This window comes from Anas platyrhynchos, chromosome 30 (genome assembly GCF_047663525.1).
Source record: "Anas platyrhynchos isolate ZD024472 breed Pekin duck chromosome 30, IASCAAS_PekinDuck_T2T, whole genome shotgun sequence".
NCBI classification, from domain to species: Eukaryota; Metazoa; Chordata; class Aves; order Anseriformes; family Anatidae; genus Anas; species Anas platyrhynchos.
The window spans coordinates 4,623,172-4,643,225 of record NC_092616.1 but is presented as its reverse complement, the minus strand read 5'-3'; the positions used below and the strand labels follow the sequence as shown (position 1 = coordinate 4,643,225).

Sequence of the window (20,054 nt, the reverse complement as noted above, 5' to 3'; positions counted from 1 at the left end):
TTTGTTCATTCCACATCTCCTGAGCTATGAAACTGCTCTGTTTACTCTGGACATTATTGGACTACCTGTTTGTAAGCACTCTTCCTTGGCATCTGCTTAATAAAACAGGATCTTCCCCAATGCACTACCTAAAATCATGCTTCTTCTTTCAAAGCTGTTGCCAGCAATAGGGTTGAACATTATGGTGGTTTCACACTGATGAAAGGAGTGGTGGAGGCTCACCTCCACCATTCCTTTCACCCCCACTCCTGAAAGAAATAGATGGAGAAAACAGAGTTGAAAAGAACTCCAGGGTTGTTTTAAGGGACAAGCAGATCAGTCACCAATTGCAATCATGAGCAAAGCAGACCCAGTGTAGGGAGGTTAAGATAATTTATTGAGCATTACTAACAGTCTGGAGCAGTGTGTACCGGCTTTGACTGGCACAGCATCAGGACTCTCTCTAACCCTCCTCCCAGAGCCAGCAGTCTAGGGGTGGGCAAAAAGTGAGACAGGAACATCACAAGGGCAGCGGACCTAAACCAATCAAAGGGATATTCCATGCCATATGATGTCACACTCATCAATAAAAGGTGGAAAAAGGAAACTGAGGGGAGGGGTGGGCTCTCGTTGCGAAAACATCTGTCTTCCCGAACAGCTATGTTCATTGAGGCCCTGCTTCAAGGATGTGGCCAAGAATTGCTCATTTGTGGGAAGTAGAGAGTAATTTCTTTCCTCTGCACTTCCACTCAGCCTTTACTTTTTTTTTTTTCCCTCCCTTTTCCCCTTTCCCTTTTTTTTAGTTAAATTGTTTAATTAATAATAAACTTTCCTTAATAATTATATGTCCTGGTTTCAGCTACGCTAGATTTAATATTCCTCCTTCTCCTCCTCCTAATAATAATAATAATAATAATAATGATGGTAGTAGTACTACTACTACTAATAATGTGTACAAACAAGTGATGCACAATGCAATTGCTCACCACCCACTGACCGATGCCCAGCCTAACCCCAAGCAGTCCGGCCCCCTCCCCCAGCTAGCCACCCCTATATATTGTTTAGCATGACGTCAGATGGTATGGAATACCCCTTTGAATAGTTTGGGTCAGCTATCCTGGGCTTGTCGCCTCCCAGCTCTTACTGCACCCCCAGCCTGCCCGTTGGCAGGACAGAGCAAGAAGCTGAGACGTCCTTGGCTTGCTGTAAGCACTGCTCTGCAACAATTAAAACATTGGTGTGTTATCAGCACTCTTCTCATCCTAAGCCAAAACATAGCATTCTACCAGCTACTAGGAGGAAAATTAACTGTCCTAACTGAATCCAGAACATCTATGAAAAGCAATGTTCTGTACATTTAGAATGTTTTATATTCTTGTGCGTGTGTTGGTGGAGCGTAGACTCCCCGCACACCCAGCTCTGTTTACTTGCCTTTTATATCTTTTATAAATATTCTTGTATAAGTATTACTAAATTCAGATTGAGATGAGACTTCATTTATAACACTCTTGTGGTCTCTTCTGGGATGGCCATCATTGGGGTTTGCCAACACCCTCAAACATTTGGGGGCCTGCTTCTGTCCTTTACTTCCTCATAGACTTGCTTCAGGATCTGCAGTTCAGGAACTTGGCAGCAGAGGGCAAATCAACATGCAAAACTCCCTCACAAGCCAAGGCTCTGGGCATAATTCTCCTGAAGTCTTTAATTCTTATGGGGTTCATTACGGAGACGCCAGGAGTCTCCTTAAAGGGATAGGCTTCAAGAATAATAATAATAATAAGTATAGGAAAAGATTTCTTCTTTCTGCTGTTTCTTTAGTTGTCTGCCTACAGAGAAAGTGATATCAACAATCTACAACTGATATTGGTCCTGAATGTCTCCTAAGGGACTCTGAGCCTGTAGGGAAGTCAAGACCTTTTCTGCCAGGCACTCTATGCACAGTCTTCATCCCTACTGCTCAGCCCCACCCTTTCTCTCATCAGCCACCTGAGACTGACATATCAGTTTTGTCTGAGCTGATTCTTGATGCCTACACTCACACAGGCAAATGCCTCATTGGGACTTTTGGTACAATTTGGGTTTCTTTCACATACTCTGCCATATCACTTTCTCCACAGGAGTCTTCTCAGGGCAATTCTAACTTCCTTGTTCCTCAGAGTATAGATGACTGGGTTAAACACGGGGGTCACGACTGTGTAAAACAGGGCAAGGTATTTGTCAGTGTCTGCAGAGTCCTGTGACCGGCGTTTAAAGTACACAAGCATGGCTGAGCCATAAAAGAGAGTCACAATCCCGAGGTGTGACGAGCAGGTGGAAAAAGCTTTGTGTCTGCTCAGAACTGAAGGCATTTTCAGAATTGCCCTGATAATTTTAGTGTAAGAAATAACTATCATGGAAAAGGGAAGGACAGCGACTACGAAGATGATAGTGTGCAGGGTCACTTGGTTGCAGAAAGTGTCTGCACAGGCCAGTTCCAACAGAGGGGGGACGTCGCAGAAGAAGTGATGAAGGTCACGGGATGCACAGAAGGGCAAGGTGAACACCTGATAGGTCTGTCCTACTTGTAGTGGCACGATGGCCATCCACGCCCCCACTACCAGTCTCATGCAGAACCCCCCATTCATGATGAGGCTGTAGCGCAGGGGGTCACATATGGCTACGTAGCGGTCATAGGCCATGGCAGCCAAGAGAAGGCCTTCAGTGCTTCCCAGCACGATCAAGAAATACAGCTGGGCAGCACAGCCAAGAAAGGAGATCCTGCCATCTCCCGTCAGGAAAGCTACCAACATTTTTGGTAGAGTAGTCGATGTGTAGCAGATCTCCAGGAAGGACAGGTTTCTCAGGAAGAAATACATGGGGTTGTGGAGGCTTGAGTCCATCACTGTGATGAGCATAATCAGGCTGTTCCCAGTGAGAACCATGAGGTAGATGATCAGGAAGACTGTGAAGCACACGCTGGGTAGGCAAGGGTGGTCAGAAAATCCCAAAAGAAGAAATCCCAGTTCAGTGGTGTGATTATCCAAGCCTTTTCTCTGGGGCATTTTCTCTACATAGATCAATGCCAACAACATGCTCTTAGAGGATGCTTATGACCCATCCACCACCATGTAGATCTCAGGTACAGTGACAAGCTACAAACATCAGCATAAACATGACTGCAGTATTAGGACAGTTTGACCAAAATTTGCATGTGTGTATGGAAATCTAACATGGTCTGGTGGGCAGACCCCAGCTGGTAGCTAAGCCCCCACCCAGTTACTCACTTACTCCCCCTCGGTGGGATAGTGGAGAAAAACTAAGGCCCAAAAGCAAGAAAACTCATGGGTCAGGGCAAAGACAGTTTAATAAGCTAGGGTTAGAGGAAGGAAAAAGAAAACAAACCAACAAACCAAAACAAGCCAGCCTTCAAGCAATGCCTACCTTCCCCACCACCTAGTCCCTCAGCTTTTTATTGCTGAACATGGCATTACATGGCACAGAATATCTCTTTGGCCAGTCTGGGTCATCTGTCCTGGTTGTGTGCCCCTTGACTCTTGTCCGGCCATGGCCGGTACACTGTAGGGGCAGAGTGGGAAAAAGAGAAGGCTTTGATGTTGTGCAGTCTCTACTCAGCCATACCCAAAACATTGGTATGTCATCAACACTGTTTTAAACTCCAACCTAAAACATAGCACCACAGGGACTGCTATGAATAAAATTATCTCCATCCTAGGCAGCCCTAGTACCTGAGTTTCTTGCTTGTCAGGAAGGGTCAGAACAAAATCGTTAAGCCTGAATGACAGCTAGTTGTCATATGAATAAGAGAAATGCAATTTTCTTTGTAAGAGAGGATTTAAATAAGGGAAGGGGAGGTAAGCAAAGGGACGTGAAGGCAAGGCAAGGCAAGGCAAGGTGAAGATTTGCTGCAAGACTTCAGTGAGAGAGATTTGTCCCAGTTTTCCTCAGGGATAAGAACTCATCCCCTGAAGCTCTGTCCACCACACAGAGAGCAGAGGCACTACCTTAGATCCAAATTTTTTGCATGGCTGATTGGTGAACTCCATCAGAAGTAAAACAGACTTCTACCTGTCAATGAGTAAAGGACACTGATGCATCCCTGGGACATTTTAATGAGGCAGAAAGATAGCTACTTGTGCAGAAATCACAAGCTTTCAGAGGGCTAAAAGGGGCATTATGCAAGCAATCACAACACAATCTCAAATAGCTTTCAAGGGATTCAAAGATGAAGGTAATTAAAGGTGGGGCAAACAGGGCAGGCTAATGTAACTTCTAAATATGCTCCATCTAGTTCCCTTGCTTGACCTTGCTGTTCTGTCTCTTGGATTTCTGGAAGCTTACAAATGCAACTGAAGGCTGACTCACTCTGATCTCAACAAAGCAAGGCTTCCCAGTCCACTGCAAGCCCTCACAGAGCAGAGCGATGCTCTTGCTGGCTGGAAAACCAAGCCTTCCCTTTTGAATTTCCCATTTCCCAGAGCGTAATGATGTTGCTGATCACACTTGAAGGGCGTGAGCTGTAAGCAAGCAGCCCTTGCAATTGCAGGTTGCTTCCTGGAAATAACAGACTCAGGTGAAAGCTTTTGGAAGGTATCAGTTTGACATGGGGAAGAAATGTTCTATTTCAAGCAGAGAGAACTGAGGATGCTTGCTGCATGTCTCTAACCATTGCTAACTTGCCTCAAAAAGTCTTCTTAAGCTCTGTTAAAAAAAAAAAAAATAGAAAGAAAAGAAGAAAGGAAAGGAAAGGAAAGGAAAGGAAAGGAAAGGAAAGGAAAGGAAAGGAAAGGAAAGGAAAGGAAAGGAAAGGAAAGGAAAGGAAAGGAAAGGAAAGGAAAGGAAAGGAAAGGAAAGGAAAGGAAAGGAAAGGAAAGGAAAGGAAAGGAAAGGAAAGGAAAGGAAAGGAAAGGAAAGGAAAGGAAAGGAAAGGAAAGGAAAGGAATCTGTGATCTGAGAGCTTGATTTCATTCTTTTTTTTTTCTATCATGCCTGCCTATTTCTATGTTTTGTCTTTGGAGTTCTCCTAGAAGTACTATTCAAAATCTCCAAGATAAAATTAGTGTACATCTGAGGAAGAAGTGGCCATAATCTGCTTCCTAACCTACCTATTTACACATACTTTGAGATCCCTGCATTAATTGTAAACAAGTTTTGTAACTGAAAACAACCGTTTAGAGGCAGATTTTCCATATATCAGCATTGTTTCCTAGTTTCTTCCCTAAACCTGTAGCATATGCTTTTTAATACCCAGATATCTCAGTGCTTCACATGATCACACATAGAGCACGGCTTGGGCTAGCATTGCTCAAGGAAAACTGGTGGAGTACTCCTTACATAGTGAAAGTCTCACCAGCAGCATTGCTCCAAGTTGAGAGAAACCCATTCCTCTGAGGCCAGACAAGCCACAGATGCCTGCAGCTGCTTTTAGCAGTGGCTGTTCTAGCACAGTATCTCAGCACTTCAGAGCACAGCAAAAGAGATTTACCATTGTCAGGAGCTAGCACACAGGTGCACTCTTCTCAGTCGGTGATAGAGTAGACAGAGGTGACTTCATTTTCTGTTTGTCATTTCCCTGGAAAGCACCTGGACGGGGCTCTCTGGACACTACTCCATCACTCTTGCTCCTACCTCATTATAAGTCAGTCAGTGAGCAATCCTAGGAGAAAAGTCGTCAACCCTAGTGCTACCAGTGCTTCTCCCCAGACACTCACAACATCAGTAACAACATTAAGAGGATCTGAGCAACTTTCAGAATAATTACATGTCTTTAAAAAGTACAGAAATTGAGGAATAAGATTTAGCTGTTCAAATGAAAACAGCTAAAAACAAACAAACAAACAAACAACAAAAACGGAATAACACAGAAAATGAGAAAAATCAGTCTGTGTTTAATTTTACTTTGGAGCAACAGAGAAGGCTTCTCTGCATCTCCACCTCTGTGGGTCCCAACACCTTTTCTGCATCCAGTGTTAGCTAAAAGGTGGAGGCAGCCCTGAGAGATCCAGCTCCAATTGTGCATGCTTTCTGCCCCCAGTACACACCCAGCAAGGACCTGGAGAGAAAGCTCAGCTGGAAACAGATAGCAAGGAAAAAAGGGTGGTATCATGCCACTCCAGAGCAGGCCTCTACATTCATACAAATTAATGTGGCTTCAGTGCCTATAAAAAAGGGATGACTGGGTCTTACCAAGCTAGCCTTGTGTGGCTTTATGGTCAGTAGCACAAGTCACATTTCCAGAGGGGAGTTTCTCCTGCCCTTGTGTGAGGTTCATGCAGTTTTTGATTTCTTACTCTGAAATCCTGCAGGTAATGCAGCTCCAGTCTGTCTTTCTGGGGTATCCAATAAAGTCAAGATCTGGACAGGACTGTTTCTCATCAGGATGAAAAGATACACAAGTCAGAAAGGCCACAAAGAGCCAATGCTGTGGGTTGGAGCAACCGTGGACAAATCCAGGCACTGCAGGGTGATTTCCTTCTGTGAGAGGTGTAGGACCATAAGTATGGGGAGAGCCTGTGGTGAGCAGAGTTCCTCCAAGAGCTCATTGCAGGAGGAATATCCCATCCAGAGCCTGCATGACTCAGTAACTACAGTCCCATTCGGGTCAACAGGGAAAGAGTCAGTAGAGTTTATGAGAACTGAAAATCAGTTCATCTGACCCAAATTCTGAGCTGGGTGACACACAGAGGTGCCTACGGTGCTGCCAGGCTTTGAACCAGCACTGACAAGGGGATAGCACAATGCTCATCACTCTGTCCCAGTCATGCTACCTCTATATCCAAACTGAGAGTTTTTTCTGATACTTTCAGATGGGCCCCTCGCTGCAAGAAGGACATCGAGGTGCTTGAGCGGGTCCAGAGAAGGGCGATGAAGCTGGTGAGGGGACTGGAGAAAAAGTCCTACGAGGAGCAGCTGAGGGAGCTGGGCTTGTTCAGCCTGGAGAAGAGGAGGCTCAGGGGCGACCTTATTGCTCTCCACAGATACCTTAAAAGAGGCTGTAGAGAGGTGGGGGTTGGTCTGTTCTCCCATGTACCTGGTGAAAGGATGAGGGGGAACGGGCTAAAGTTGTGCAAGGGGAGTTTTAGGCTGGATGTTAGGAAGAACTTCTTTACTGAAAGGGTTGTTAGACATTGGAACAGGCTGCCCAGGGAAGTGGTGGAGTCACCATCCCTGGAAGTCTTTAAAAGACATTTAGATGTAGAGCTTAGGGATATGGTTTAGTGGGGACTGTTAGCGTTAGGTCAGAGGTTGGACTCGATGATCTTGAGGTCTCTTCCAACCTAGAAATTCTGTGATTCTGTGATTTTAGGAGGGTAATAATTGCCTGATGTGATATTACACCCTTTGGGTTATCTCTCACTTTGTGGGGCTCCAGTCACTGCCCACCCTGGGCAGCTGCTGCTCATGAAGATAGCCTGGCCTTTCTACACATCTCCACTTTCCTCTGCTGGAGGACGTCCTCTGTTCTGCCACATGTGGGACAGCCTTGGAGAAGTACTTCAGTGACCATTCTCCATCTCCGCTGCCAACAGACACTGATGGGTAACTTTTAAGTCCTACCTTTGGTCTTTCACATCTCGCAGTATGATGACAAGCCTTTTTTCTCCGGAGCAGCAGGCCTTCTAGGGTACAGCTGCTTGGATTGGGTTTACGTGGCAATGGTTTGGTAGCAGTGGTGCTGCAGGGGTGGCCTCTGTTAGAAGGGTGCAGAAGCTGCCCCCTGCCAGGTAAGAGCCCGTTCCACATGGCTCCAAAAGTGACCCATCACTGACCAAAGCTGAGCGAATGGGCAATACTAGTTGCAACTCTGTAAGAGGGTATTTAAGAAAGGAGAAATACTGCTCTGAAACAGCAGCTGGGCAAGCGGAGTGAGAAAATGTAGAAAGAAACAGCCCTGCACACACTCAAGTCAGCGCAGAAGGAGGTCAGGAGGGGATCCAGGCACCAGAAGTGAAGTTCCCCTGAAGACTATGGAGAGGCCCCTGGTGGAGCAGGCTGTCCCCCTGCAGCCCATGGGTCCTACATGGAGCAGATCTCCATGCTGCAGCCCGTGGAGGAGCCCTCAGTGGACTAGGTGGATGTGGCCTGGAGGAGTCTGCGGCCCATGGAGAGGCCCTGCAGGAGCAGGCCCTGGGCCAGAGCTGCAGCCTTTGGAGAGGAGCCCACACAGGAGCAGGGGGTCAGGGGGCAGCTGCCACCCATGGGGGACCCGTGCTGGAGCAGTTTGCTCCTGACAGATAGATGCTGTGGTACGGACCATATTGGAGCAGTTCTTGAAGAGCTTCTGCCTGTGAAAAGCCCATGCAGGATCAGTTTGGGAAGTACGGCATCCCGTGGGAGGGACCCCACACTGGAGCATGGGCAGAGAGTGACCATGAAGGAGCAGCGGAGGTGAAGTGTCATGGACTGACCACAGCTCCCATTGCCTGTTCCCCTGAGTTGCTCAGGGGGAGGAGGAAGAAGAGGGTGGATGGTCTTTTGCTTTTAGTTTCTCACTGTTCCAGTCTGCTAGTAACACTCAATAAATTATCTTAATCTCCCTGCATTAAGTATGCTTTGCCCATGACTGCAATTGGTGAGTGATCTGCCTATCCAGCATGACAGTGCCTGGTAAAATTTCACAGAATCACAGAATCACAGAATCACAGAATTTCGAGGTTGGAAGAGACCTCAAGATCATCGAGTCCAACCTCTGACCTAACGCTAACAGTCCCCACTAAACCATATCCCTAAGCTCTACATCTAAACGTCCTTTAAAGACTTCCAGGGATGGAGACTCCACCACCTCCCTGGGCAGCCTGTTCCAGTGCCTAACAACCCTTTCAGTAAAGAAAGTTCTTCCTAACATCTAACCTAAAACTCCCCTGGCGCAACTTAAGCCCATTCCCCCTCGTCCTGTCACCAGGCACGTGGGAGAACAGGCCAACCCCCACCTCACTACAGCCTCCTTTAAGGTATCTGTAGAGAGCAATAAGGTCGCCCCTGAGCCTCCTTTTCTCCAGGCTGAACAAGCCCAGCTCCCTCAGCCGCTCCTCGTAGGACTTGTTCTCCAGGGCCCTCACCAGCTTCGTCGACCTTCTCTGGACCCGCTCAAGCACCTCCGTGTCCTTCTTGTAGCGAGGGGCCCAAAACTGAACACAGTACTCGAGGTGCGGCCTCACCAGAGCTGAGTACAGGGGGACGATCACCTCCCTAGCCCTGCTGGTCACACTGTTTCTGATACAAGCCAGGATGCCATTGGCCTTCTTGGCCACCTGAGCACACTGCTGCCTCATATTCAGCCGACTGTCCACCATCACTCCCAGGTCCTTCTCTGCCTGGCAGCTCTCCAACCACTCATCTCCCAGCCTCTAGCTCTGCTTGGGGTTATTGCGTCCCAGGTGCAGGACCCATCACTTGGCCTTGTTGAACTTCATGCAGTTGACCTCAGCCCATCGGTGCAGCCTATCCAGATCCTCCTGCAGAGCTTTCCTACCCTCAAGCAGATCGACACACGCACCTAACTTGGTATCATCTGCAAACTTACTGAGGGTGTACTCAATGCCCTCGTCCAGATCATTGATGTAGATATTAAAGAGGACCGGTCCCAGCACCAAGCCCTGGGGGACGCCACTAGTGACTGGCCTCCAACTGGACTTGACTCCATTTACCACGACTCTTTGGGCCCAGCTATCCAGCCAGTTCCTAACCCAACGAAACATGCGCCAGTCCAAGTCAAGAGCAGCCAGTTTCTTGAGGAGAATGCTGTGGGAGACGGCGTCAAAATCCTTGCTGAAGTCAAGGTAGACCACATCCACAGCTTTTCCCTCATCCACCAGGTGCGTCACTTTGTCATAGAAGGAGATCAGGTTCGTCAAGTAGGATCTGCTTTCCATAAACCTGTGCTGACTGGGCCTGATCGCCTGCTTGCCCTTCAAGTGCTGCATGATGACTCTCAAGAGGATCTGCTCCATGAGCTTCCCTGGTACTGAGGTCAAACTGACAGGCCTGTAGTTCCCCGGGTCAGTCCTCCGGCCCTTGTAGATGGGCGTCACATTTGTTAGCCGCCAGTCAGCTGGGACCTCCCCCGATAGCCAGGACTGCTGATAAATGATGGATAGGGGCTTGGCCAGCTCCTCTGCCAGTTCTCTCAGTACCCTTGGGTGGATTCCATCCGGCCCCATCGATTTGTGCACATCCAAGTGCCGTAGCAGGTCACCAACCAGTTCTTCGTGGATGGTGAGGGCCACATCCTGCTCCCTATCCTCTTCCAGCAGCTCAGGGTAGTGGGTATCCAGAGAACAACCAGTATTGCCGCTAAAGACTGAGGCGAAGAAGGCATTGAGCAACTCCGCCTTTTCCTCATCTCTTGTAACTAAGTTTACCCCCACATCCAGTAAAGGATGGAGATTCTCCTTAGTCCTCCTTTTTGTGTTGATATATTTATAAAAACGTTTTTTGTTATCTTTAACGGCAGTAGCCAGATTGAGCTCCAGATGAACTTTGGCCTTCCTAATTTTGACCCTGCACAGCCTCGCTACATCCTTATAGTCCTCCCTAGTGGCCTGCCCACTTTTCCAAAGATTATAAACGCTCTTTTTTCTCCTAAGCTCAAGCCACAGTTCTCTGTTGAGCCAGGCTGGTCTTCTTCCCAGCCAGCTCATCTTAGGGCACGTGGGGACAGACCGCTCCTGCGCCATTAGGATTTGCCTCTTGAAGAGCGCCCAGCCTTCCTGGACCCCTCTGCCCTTCAGAACCGCCTCCCAAGGGACTCCACCAACTAGTGTCCTGAGCATCCCAAAGTCAGCCCTCCGAAAGTCCAATACAGTGTTATTACTGGTCCCCTTCCTGGCCTCGCCAAGAATAGTGAACTCCACCATTTCGTGGTCACTCTGCCCAAGATAGCTCCTGACAATCACATCCTCCACCAGTCCTTCTCTGTTTGTGAAGAGAAGGTCTAGTGGGGCGCCACCCCTGGTAGGTTCACTAATCAGCTGCGTCAGAAAGCTATCTTCCACTCTCTCCAGAAACCTCCTAGACTGCTTTCTCTGGGCTGTGTTGTGCTTCCAGGATATGTCAGGGAAGTTGAAGTCCCCCACGAGTACAAGCGCTGAAGATTTCGCAACTTCTGTCAGCTTCCTGTAGAACTCCTCATCCGTCTCCTCATCCTGGTTCAGCGGTCTATAGCAGACCCCGACCAGGACACTAGCCTTGTTGTCCCTGCCGATCCTAACCCAAAGGGACTTGTCCTTGTCATTCCCAGCCTCGAGTTCTACAACATCGAAAGACTCTCTAATATAGAGAGCCACACTGCCATCCCTTCTGTGCTGCCTGTCCCTTCTGAAGAGCTTATAGCCAGGCATTGCAGCACTCCAATCATGAGAGTGGTCCCACCACGTCTCCGTGATGGCAACCAAGTCATAGCCTGCCCGCTGCACGATGGCTTCCAGCTCCTCCTGTTTGTTACACATGCTGCATGCATTGGTGTAGATGCACTTCAGCTGGGCTGTTGTCTTCTCTCCCAGCCTTGCCATTGTTCCCCCTGGCACAGCCCCAACAATCCTTGCTTCAGCTCCATCCCCCTTCTTACCTAGTTTAAAGCCCTCTCAATGAGCCCTGCCAGCTCCTGGGCCAGGATCCTTTTTCCCCTAAAAGATAGGGACCCGTCTGCGGCCATCAGGCCGGGTGCCGAGTAAAGTGCCCCATGGTCAAAAAACCCAAGATTTCTGTGTTGGCACCAGCCCCGGAGCCACGTGTTTAACAGGTGGGCTTTCCGCGTCCTCTCTGTACCCCTCCCTGCCACCGTAGGGATGGATGAAAACACCACCTGCACTCCCGCTCCATCCACTAACCATCCCAGCCCCCTAAAGTCTCTTTTGATTGCCTTCAGGCTTCTCTCTTCAATGTTGCCACTGCCCGCCTGGACTATCAAAAGAGGATAATAATCAGAGGGGCGTACCAGGTTGGGAAGCGCTCTGTCCTTCCTGCGCGCCCTGCCTGCGCGAACTGCCGCGCTAACTGCCGCGCCACTCCCTTCTGACGCGCCACGCCCTGTTTGCCCACCCTGGTCGCCACTCTCCTGGTTGCTCGCGCTCCCTAGGGGCTGCTTTTGAACGGCTGGGGAGGGGGCGCTGCTTGCTCCGCCTTTGCCTCATCAGCCTCCCTCACGAGGGCTGCCGGGTCCTGGCGGCTCCCTGAAGTAGGCTCGATGCCAGAAAATTAGCCCTGCCTGGCCCGATCCCCCGCTCCGCTGCAGAACGCATCTGCCCCGAGCCGATCACCTCGGCAAATGGGGCAGACTGTAATCTTCTTATGGAGAAGAAGATTCTTGAAGTTATTGAGGTGCACCTGGGGGACAATGCAGTCATTGGTCCCAGCCAACATAGGTTCATGAGGGGTAGATCCTGCCTAACAAATTTGATTTCCTTTTATGATAAGATCACCCATCTAGTTGACCAAGGGAAACCAGCTGATCTGATCTTTTTGGACTTCAGCAAGGCTTTTGACATGGTATCCCATAGGATCCTACTGGACAAAATGTCCAGCATACAACTTAACAAAAACATCATACGATGGGTGAGCAATTGGCTGACGGGCAAGGCTCAAAGGGTTGTGGTTAATGGGGCCACATATGGCTGGTGGATGGTCACTAGTGGCGTCTCCCAATGGTCCATTTTAGGGCCAGTCCTCTTCAATGTCTTTATAAATGAGTTGGATGTAGGACTAGAACGTGTGTTGAGCAAATTTGCCAATGACACCAAACTTGGAGGAGTTGTGGACTCAGATGAGGGTCGAAAGGCCTTGCAGAGAGATCTGGACAGATTGGAGAGCTGGGCGATCACCAACCACATGAATTTTAATAAAGGAAAGTGCCGGGTCCTGCACCTGGGACAGGGCAACCCTGACTGTATGTACAGACTGGGCGATGAGACACTGGAGAGCAACCCACAGAGAGGGATCTGGGGTTTGTGGTTCACATCAAATTGATTATGAGCCAGCAGTGTGCCCTGGCAGCCAGGAAGGCCAACCATACCCTGGGATGCATCAAGCATGGCATTGCTAGTCAGTCGAGGGAGGTGATTGTCCTGCTCTACTCTGCACCGGTCCATCCCCCCCTTGAGTACTGTGTGCAGTTCTGGGCACCACAGTACAACAAGGACATTAAACTGTTGGAGAGTGTCCAGAGGAGGGTGAAGAAGATGGTGAAGGGCCTAGAGAGGAAGACATATGAGGAGCATCTGAGGGCACTGGGCCTGTTCAGCCTGGAAAAGAGGAGGCTGAGGGGAGACCTCATTGCGGTCTACAACTTCCTCGCAAGGGGGAGTGGAGAGGCAGGTGACCTATTCTCTGTAAGCAACAGTGATAGGACCTGTGGGAATGATGTTAAGCTGAGGCAGGGGAAGTTTAGGCTGGACATCAGGAAGAGGTTCTTCACAGAGAGGGTGATTGCACACTGGAACAGGCTCCCCAGTGAAGTAGTCACTGAAACAAGCCTGTTTGAATTTAAAAAGCAATTACACTGTGCATTTAGTCACATGGTCTAAACTTTTGGGAAGACCTGTGTTGTGCCAGGAGGACTTGATGATCCTTATGGGTCCCTTCCAACTTCGGATATTCTATGATTTTATGATAAAAGATAACGGAACATTTAAAAGAGAACAGAATAGGTTTAGCTCTCCCTGTGACAAGACACCTTTTGCTCTGCTGGCAGCCTCTGCAGGCTGCCCTGCAGATAAGGAGTAGGGACAGGTTCAGTTGTCCTACATGTTGGCATCTGCTGCCTTTAGTTACCCAAGGGAATGCCTCCACCTGACTCACAGAGGATCAAGCACAAATTTCAGCAGGTATTTCCATCTGAACACCTCCTGCCTGTCCTCCATCTCCACTGAGGAGCTATTGTAGCTTAGTAATTCACATTAAGGTGCCTATGTTGGGGACACCTGAACAGGGGGTTAGAGGAATCCCAGCTCCTATGGGTCTGTGCCAGACAGGGGAGGGAGCTGAGACGCCTTCCAACCCCAAGAATTACAGCCAGCATGAGATACCTCAACTGACTCTGCTGAATTCCTTCCTCAAGTGCGGATGAAGGTCAGACCCTGACCATGACTCGATGTCCAAACTTACACTGGGACAAGAAGATGTGAATAATTGGATTTCTGTTAGGAAAAATGAGCCTGGTGTGAAGAAGTGTGTGTGCCCAGGGGAGGGAGGGAGCCCCAGGGATGCCTTCAGGCTGTTTCCCAGCAGGTTCCCCTGCAGCCCCAGGGCCATGTGCAGGGAGCCTGGTGGGGGGCAGAGCAAGGGAGGCCTTGGGCTGGGCCTCTGCTGCTGAGCTGGGCCGGGCTCCTGGGCCTAAGGGGAGCTCGTGGCAAGCGAGCAGCACTGCAGAGAGACAGCTCTGCCCAGGAGCAGCTCCTCTGCACAGCGCAGCAGGGCTGGGGGCGCTGCCTGCAGCTGGCACTGGGAGGACAGAGAAGGGAGAGTTGTTAAAGACTGCATGGAGTGTTAGAAAGCTGAGAGTATACTGGAAAAGCAATGCTTGCAACCCTTAACACGGTAAGTCTGAGTGTATTGCAATGCACTGGAGTATCCTGGATGTGCCCTAGACCTGGATTATTCCAGAGCAGATGAGGCTGTAGACAGAGAGTGTTTATTTCTTGGAGAGAAGGACATGCTCCAGCACAGAGGTTCCCTGCCATAGGGTCATTGTCCAGGCCCCAAGGGCTCCCTTCTTGTGGGCCAGCTGCAAGCTGTGAAGCCAGGGGTGCAGGCAGGGGTGTCAAGGGCTGGTGCAGAGCAGGGTCCCTGCTGTGCCCCAGGGGCTGTGTGCCCGGGCAGGGCCTCTGCCGCCTGCCAGGCTCAGCACTCAGCCTGCCCGGGGAGCTGCCCAGGATGCTGCGGGGAGAAGCTGCGGGTGGAAGGAGCCCCCCCGGCAGGGCAGGGTCCTGCTGCTGGCGGGAGGCTGCTGCCTGGGGCAGCCTGCTCACAACTCCACAGCACAACCAGGGTGTATCCAAGGGGGCTTTGCAAGAGCTGGGAAAAGGTAGAGGATTTCAGCTTCAGTCACAGCTTTCCTGAGCCTCCTGAACTTTCAATCTTCTCTACTTGCCTCAGATGTAATAGAAATATATGCTGTTAGTTCCAAGAAGTGCCTGAGACTCCATGATGGCTGAGAGGTTACAAGGATATTTTCTTTCCCCTCAGCCCCTAGAAACCTCCACCACCTCACATGCAGTGTCAGCAGGGTCTGTGTGCCCTGGGCTCTAGGACGTGTCCCCAGCGAGCTGCCCCTGGGCAGAGCCCTGCTGCCAGGAGGTGTCTGCAGGGCAGAGCTGAGCACCCAGAGGGTGGGATGGGGGCTGTGAGCTGCAGGCAGGAGGCGTGGGGACAGAGACCCAGCTGCAGGCAGGGACAGCTGCAGGCAGCAGAGCCATGGGCAGGGAATGGTAGGACAGTGTTAGCAGAGTACTCTGCTACCTGTCTGTCTGTCCCCTAGCTCACAGGATTGAGGACGTGACTCATAACCTCAGCAGCAGAACCTCCAGCAGAGCAGAGTCTCCTGAGTTCTTGTCAGTCCCTCCCTGGCCTTGCCTCCCCTGGCAGAAGCCTTGTGCTGTTTCTCTCTGCTCCTACACCTAGTGTCGTTTTATGGCTCCCTGCAGATCTGGCATTCAGCTGCAGCTCAAGCTCTGACCCTCTTGGTCCCACCACGCAGATCTGCCCTTAGAGGAGAAGTGCCCAAACCCCCTTCTAAACTCTGGGGCTTGGGGCAATGCAGTCTGGAGGGAAGGAAAAAGCTGAATCATTTTCCCAGACATTCTGGAGGCCACAATCATTGAGCAGCTCAATGTGGGTAACTCGACTGAGCCCTAGAGGAATCTGGCTGAGACCAGGGTAGATGGACAGACTGGTTATCCTCACTGCACTTCACAAAATCCTCATAGAACATTCACAAAATCTCACCTGGAATGTAGGAAAAATGCCAGGGTTTTCTACCCTCAAAAAACTCAGAAGAGTGTCACAGATGCAGCTGAAACAAATTAAAACATAAATGCTGTTTGGCAGTCAAGAGTGTTGAGAATGGTAATGCTGGGAATTCTACATACATCAGAGGTAGATTTAATTAGAGGTCACTCCTGATTTCTTTATGTTTAGACTTGTAAGCAGGCGTGACTCCTCCACAGTCCACAGCAGTGTCCCCTGCTCCCAGTGACACCTTCCTCCAGCAACATCCAAAGCTCAAGCAACAGAGCAGCAGGAAAGTCTCAGAAATGGGAAAGTCACTGTGTGGGTTTTTCAGTGAGAAGTGGAGTAGGTTTTTCTCAGAGATGTCTCTCTTAATTATCGTGGTCTTTTCTTCCTTGGGTAGTCCCCGTTGTCCAGGAGGATCAGATGTCCAACAGCAGCTTCATCACTGAGTTCCTCCTCCTGCCATTTGCAGACACATGGGAGCTGCAGCTCCTGCACTTCGCGCTCTTCCTGGGCATCTACCTGGCTGCCCTTCTGGGCAACGGCCTCATCCTCACCGCCGTAGCCTGCGACCACCGCCTGCACACCCCCATGTACTTCTTCCTCCTCAACCTCGCCCTCCTCGACATGGGCTGCATCTCTACCACTGTCCCCAAAGCCATGGCCAATTCTCTTCATGATACCAGGACCATTTCCTATGAAGGATGTGCTGCACAGGTCTTTCTTTTTCCTTTTCTCATGTCGGCAGATTTGTTTCTTCTCACTGTCATGGCCTATGACCGCTACGTTGCCATCTGCAAGCCTCTGCACTATGGGACCCTCCTGGGCAGCAGAGCTTGTGCCCAGATGGCAGCAGCTGCCTGGGGCAGTGGATTTCTCTATGCTCTACTGCACGCTACCAATACATTTTCCCTGCCCCTCTGCCAAGGCAATGCTGTGGACCAGTTCTTCTGTGAAATCACACAGATCCTAAAAATCTCCTGCTCAGACTCCTACCTGAGGGAAGTTGGACTTCTCGCATTCAGTGGCATTCTGGTTTTGGGGTGTTTTGTATTCATTGTGCTGTCCTATGTGCAGATCTTCAGGGCTGTGCTGAGGATCCCCTCTGAGCAGGGACGCCACAAAGCCTTTTCCACGTGCCTCCCTCACCTGGTTGTGGTCTCCCTGCTAGTTAGCACTGGTGTATCTGCCTACCTGAAGCCTCCCACTATCTCCTCTTCATCCCTGGACATGATAATGGCTGTTCTATATGCAGTGATGCCCCCAGCAGTGAACCCCCTCATCTACAGCATGAGAAACCAGGAGCTCAAGAATGCCATTAGGAAAGTGATGTCATGGATGTTTATCAGGATTTGCTCAGGAAATTATTTGGACCCTTCAGCAGCTATAGACTGCTTCTTTTGCTTCTTCTACACATGAATTGTGGTTTATGCCATGACAGGCTAAGCCTGGTTTTACTTCTGGAAGACTTTTTTTTTTTTTTTCCATTTTGCCCTTGTGATACTGTTTTCCACAAAGAAATGCCATTCTTCATCCCCTTGCACTTAAATACCAACATATCTTGTGTGACCCTGAGGCTCTGCATAAACAAGGAGCCAGCCTCTCTGTGTATTTAAACAAAATAAATGAACCTACAGCAAATTCTTTTTCTGGATCCCACTCTCAGCAGAGCAGAGACATAACGGGACCAGCGAACCCCTTTCTGGCTGCAGCAGCTTGGGGCAGGCTGCCCTGCCCCACGGGCTGCAGGAGCTGCCTGCAGACCCACAGGGATGGCATGGAGGGGCTGCAGACCTCTGAGGATCTGCTGCAGAGAAGAGCAGGGGACACCACAGCAGGGTACGCTGATCTCTATATGCTTTTGCCATGGATGTTTCCATCTGTGGGGCTGAGCCCTCTATGCCCCAGGAGATGCTGTTGCCTTCAGAGGGGCCGGGACTGTGGTGGCAGTGCCCAGAGCCCTGCAGAAGCCTGCAGTGGGCACTGCCCTGGAGCCACTGCCACTGGGCTGGGCAGAGGGCAGGGAGGCGGGCAGAGGTCAGGAAGGTGGGGAGCCGGGCTCAAGGCCTGTGTCAGGGCAATGGCCAGCCCTGCCAGTCTCTGTCTTGGCCCAGAGCCCTGCAGGCCTGGGGCAGGGCTGTCTACAGAGCCCTCATGGGACGTGGCTAGGTCAGGGCAGGGGCCATGGGATGGAGAAGGCTGCAAAGGAAGGAGGGCCATGGTGGAAAGGGACCCTGATGGTTCCATTGGGATTGTAATGAGGGGAGATTGACCAAGCCCTGACTGTGCACTGCCATGTGCAGTGCCTTGGCAGCACAGCTGTGGGACCATGTGTGGGGCAGTGGGGCTGGGACGACGCAGGGACAGGGCACTGAGAGGAGCCATGAAGGATCTGCCAGGGGGTGACAGCAAGGACAGGCTCCAAAAACAGAAATTTATGGTGGAGATGGAGGTATGGTTTTAGCAAGAGCAGAGCTCACCTGGAAGTGGTGTTATCGAGAAAAGTCAAGAGCAAAGAGAAGAGCTTCTGCTGGAGCTAAGGCTCAGATTTCTCACCCAGCTCGCCCAGGGCTCGTCCTGAGCAAGGCAGCCACAAGCCCTGCCTGCCCTCCTGCCTGCCTCGTGCTGTCAGGTGGCTGTAGCAGAGGGGACCCCCAGCCAGCCCCTCGATGGGGCTCTGCCAGCCCCTCGCCCTCCCCTCTGCAGTGACGTCATTGCTGCCCAGGGGGCTCTCTGATGCGCGGGATGATGTCACAGTGCCTGCCGGCCAGCCCTTCTGAGGGCCAATCAGGCTGCTGCAGTGGCCATGTTCAGGTTACTTGGCAGCGGGTGGAAATGACTGGCAGGGGGTTCCTCTGCTCTCAGTAGCATCTGGCTTCTTTCCGGGTAACATGAATGTGATCGCCCTCGGTGTCCAAAAGCTGCAAGTGCCAGGCAGCTGGGGACAAACACAGCCAGCTCCCCTCACCCTGCACAATGAAATGCTTTGCCTCCCAGGTCTCACGGCAAGTCACTATGAGTGCAGCAGAAATGCTCAGGATTTCTGACTGCAGAGAAGAGTTTTTAGGCATGATGAGGAGGAGGAGGGTATGTAGAAAAAAAAATCCTAAAAGTCCTTTTTGCCACCCATATTCTTTTGCATTGGAACTGAAAATACTGAAAAAGCAGTATATATATAATATATCTGACAATAAAATCCAGCCCCCCCGGTACATTCCCATGTACCCACAGCTTCCTTGGGAAATGCTTCCTTGACAGCCCATTGGCAAATGCTCCTGTTCCTCATGGAATATTGAACTTCATGAAATAAAGCTCAAATCATGGAGGTGAATGAATGTTTCCTTCATAGGAAGAAAATACTAGGAAGTATGGCAGAGGGAGAGTCTGAGTAATGGTATAGGTTTCACTCAGAGAAGCATGTCTTACGTCGTCACTGTATTTTCCTTCCTGAACAGGTCCCCATACCAAGGAGGACCAAATGTCCAACAGCAGCTCCATCACCGAGTTCCTCCTCCTGCCATTTGCAGACACACGGGAGTTGCAGCTCCTGCACTTCGCGCTCTTCCTGGGCATCTACCTGGCTGCCCTCCTGGGCAATGGCCTCATCCTCACCGCCATAGCCTGTGACCACCACCTCCACACCCCCATGTACTTCTTCCTCCTCAACCTCTCTGTGATTGACCTGGGCTCCATTTCTACCACTGTCCCCAAAGCCATGGCCAATTCCCTCTGGGACACCAGGGCCATTTCCTACTCAGGATGTGCTGCACAGGTCTTTCTGTTTCTTTTCTTGATATCAGCAGAGCATTCTCTTCTCACTGTCATGTCCTATGACCGCTACATTTCCATCTGCAAGCCCCTGCACTACATGAGCCTCCTGGGCAGCAGAGCTCAAGGATGTCATTTGGAAAGTGTTTTCATGAATGTTTTTTAGTATTCATGAAGTTCTTGTCTCTCTTCCCAAATGACTCCCAATATATCCTGTTCCATGTTTGTGTGGTATTCCTTCCTTAATAATAATTGTGTATTTGATATTATTTATTGTTTTATTCTTTATTTTAGTATTTATTCTTTTGCTGTTCCTAGAAAAATACGTGGTTTCCTCCAGCTGATACTGAGGAATGACTTTGCAT

The 20,054-nt window shown here is 50.2% G+C and overlaps 2 protein-coding genes across 2 annotated transcripts; one reads left to right on the top strand and one right to left on the bottom strand.

Annotated features, from left to right (window-relative positions):
• Positions 1-2,081: 2,081 nt before the first annotated feature.
• On the bottom strand, positions 2,082-3,050 carry LOC113842043 (olfactory receptor 10AG1). Its single transcript, XM_027448714.3, has one exon. The coding sequence runs from the start codon at positions 3,048-3,050 to the stop codon at positions 2,082-2,084; it is 969 nt and encodes a 322-aa protein (XP_027304515.3).
• Positions 3,051-16,344: 13,294 nt separating this feature from the next.
• LOC119715250 (olfactory receptor 14C36-like) lies at positions 16,345-17,340 on the top strand. The gene has a single exon (XM_038172488.1). The coding sequence runs from the start codon at positions 16,345-16,347 to the stop codon at positions 17,338-17,340; it is 996 nt and encodes a 331-aa protein (XP_038028416.1).
• Positions 17,341-20,054: the final 2,714 nt, after the last annotated feature.

Bases quoted from the DNA above. Each gene is read 5' to 3' on its own strand.
- LOC113842043 (XM_027448714.3), bottom strand. From the start codon at position 3,050: ATGTTGTTGGCATTGATCTATGTAGAGAAAATGCCCCAGAGAAAAGGC.
- LOC119715250 (XM_038172488.1), top strand. From the start codon at position 16,345: ATGTCCAACAGCAGCTTCATCACTGAGTTCCTCCTCCTGCCATTTGCA.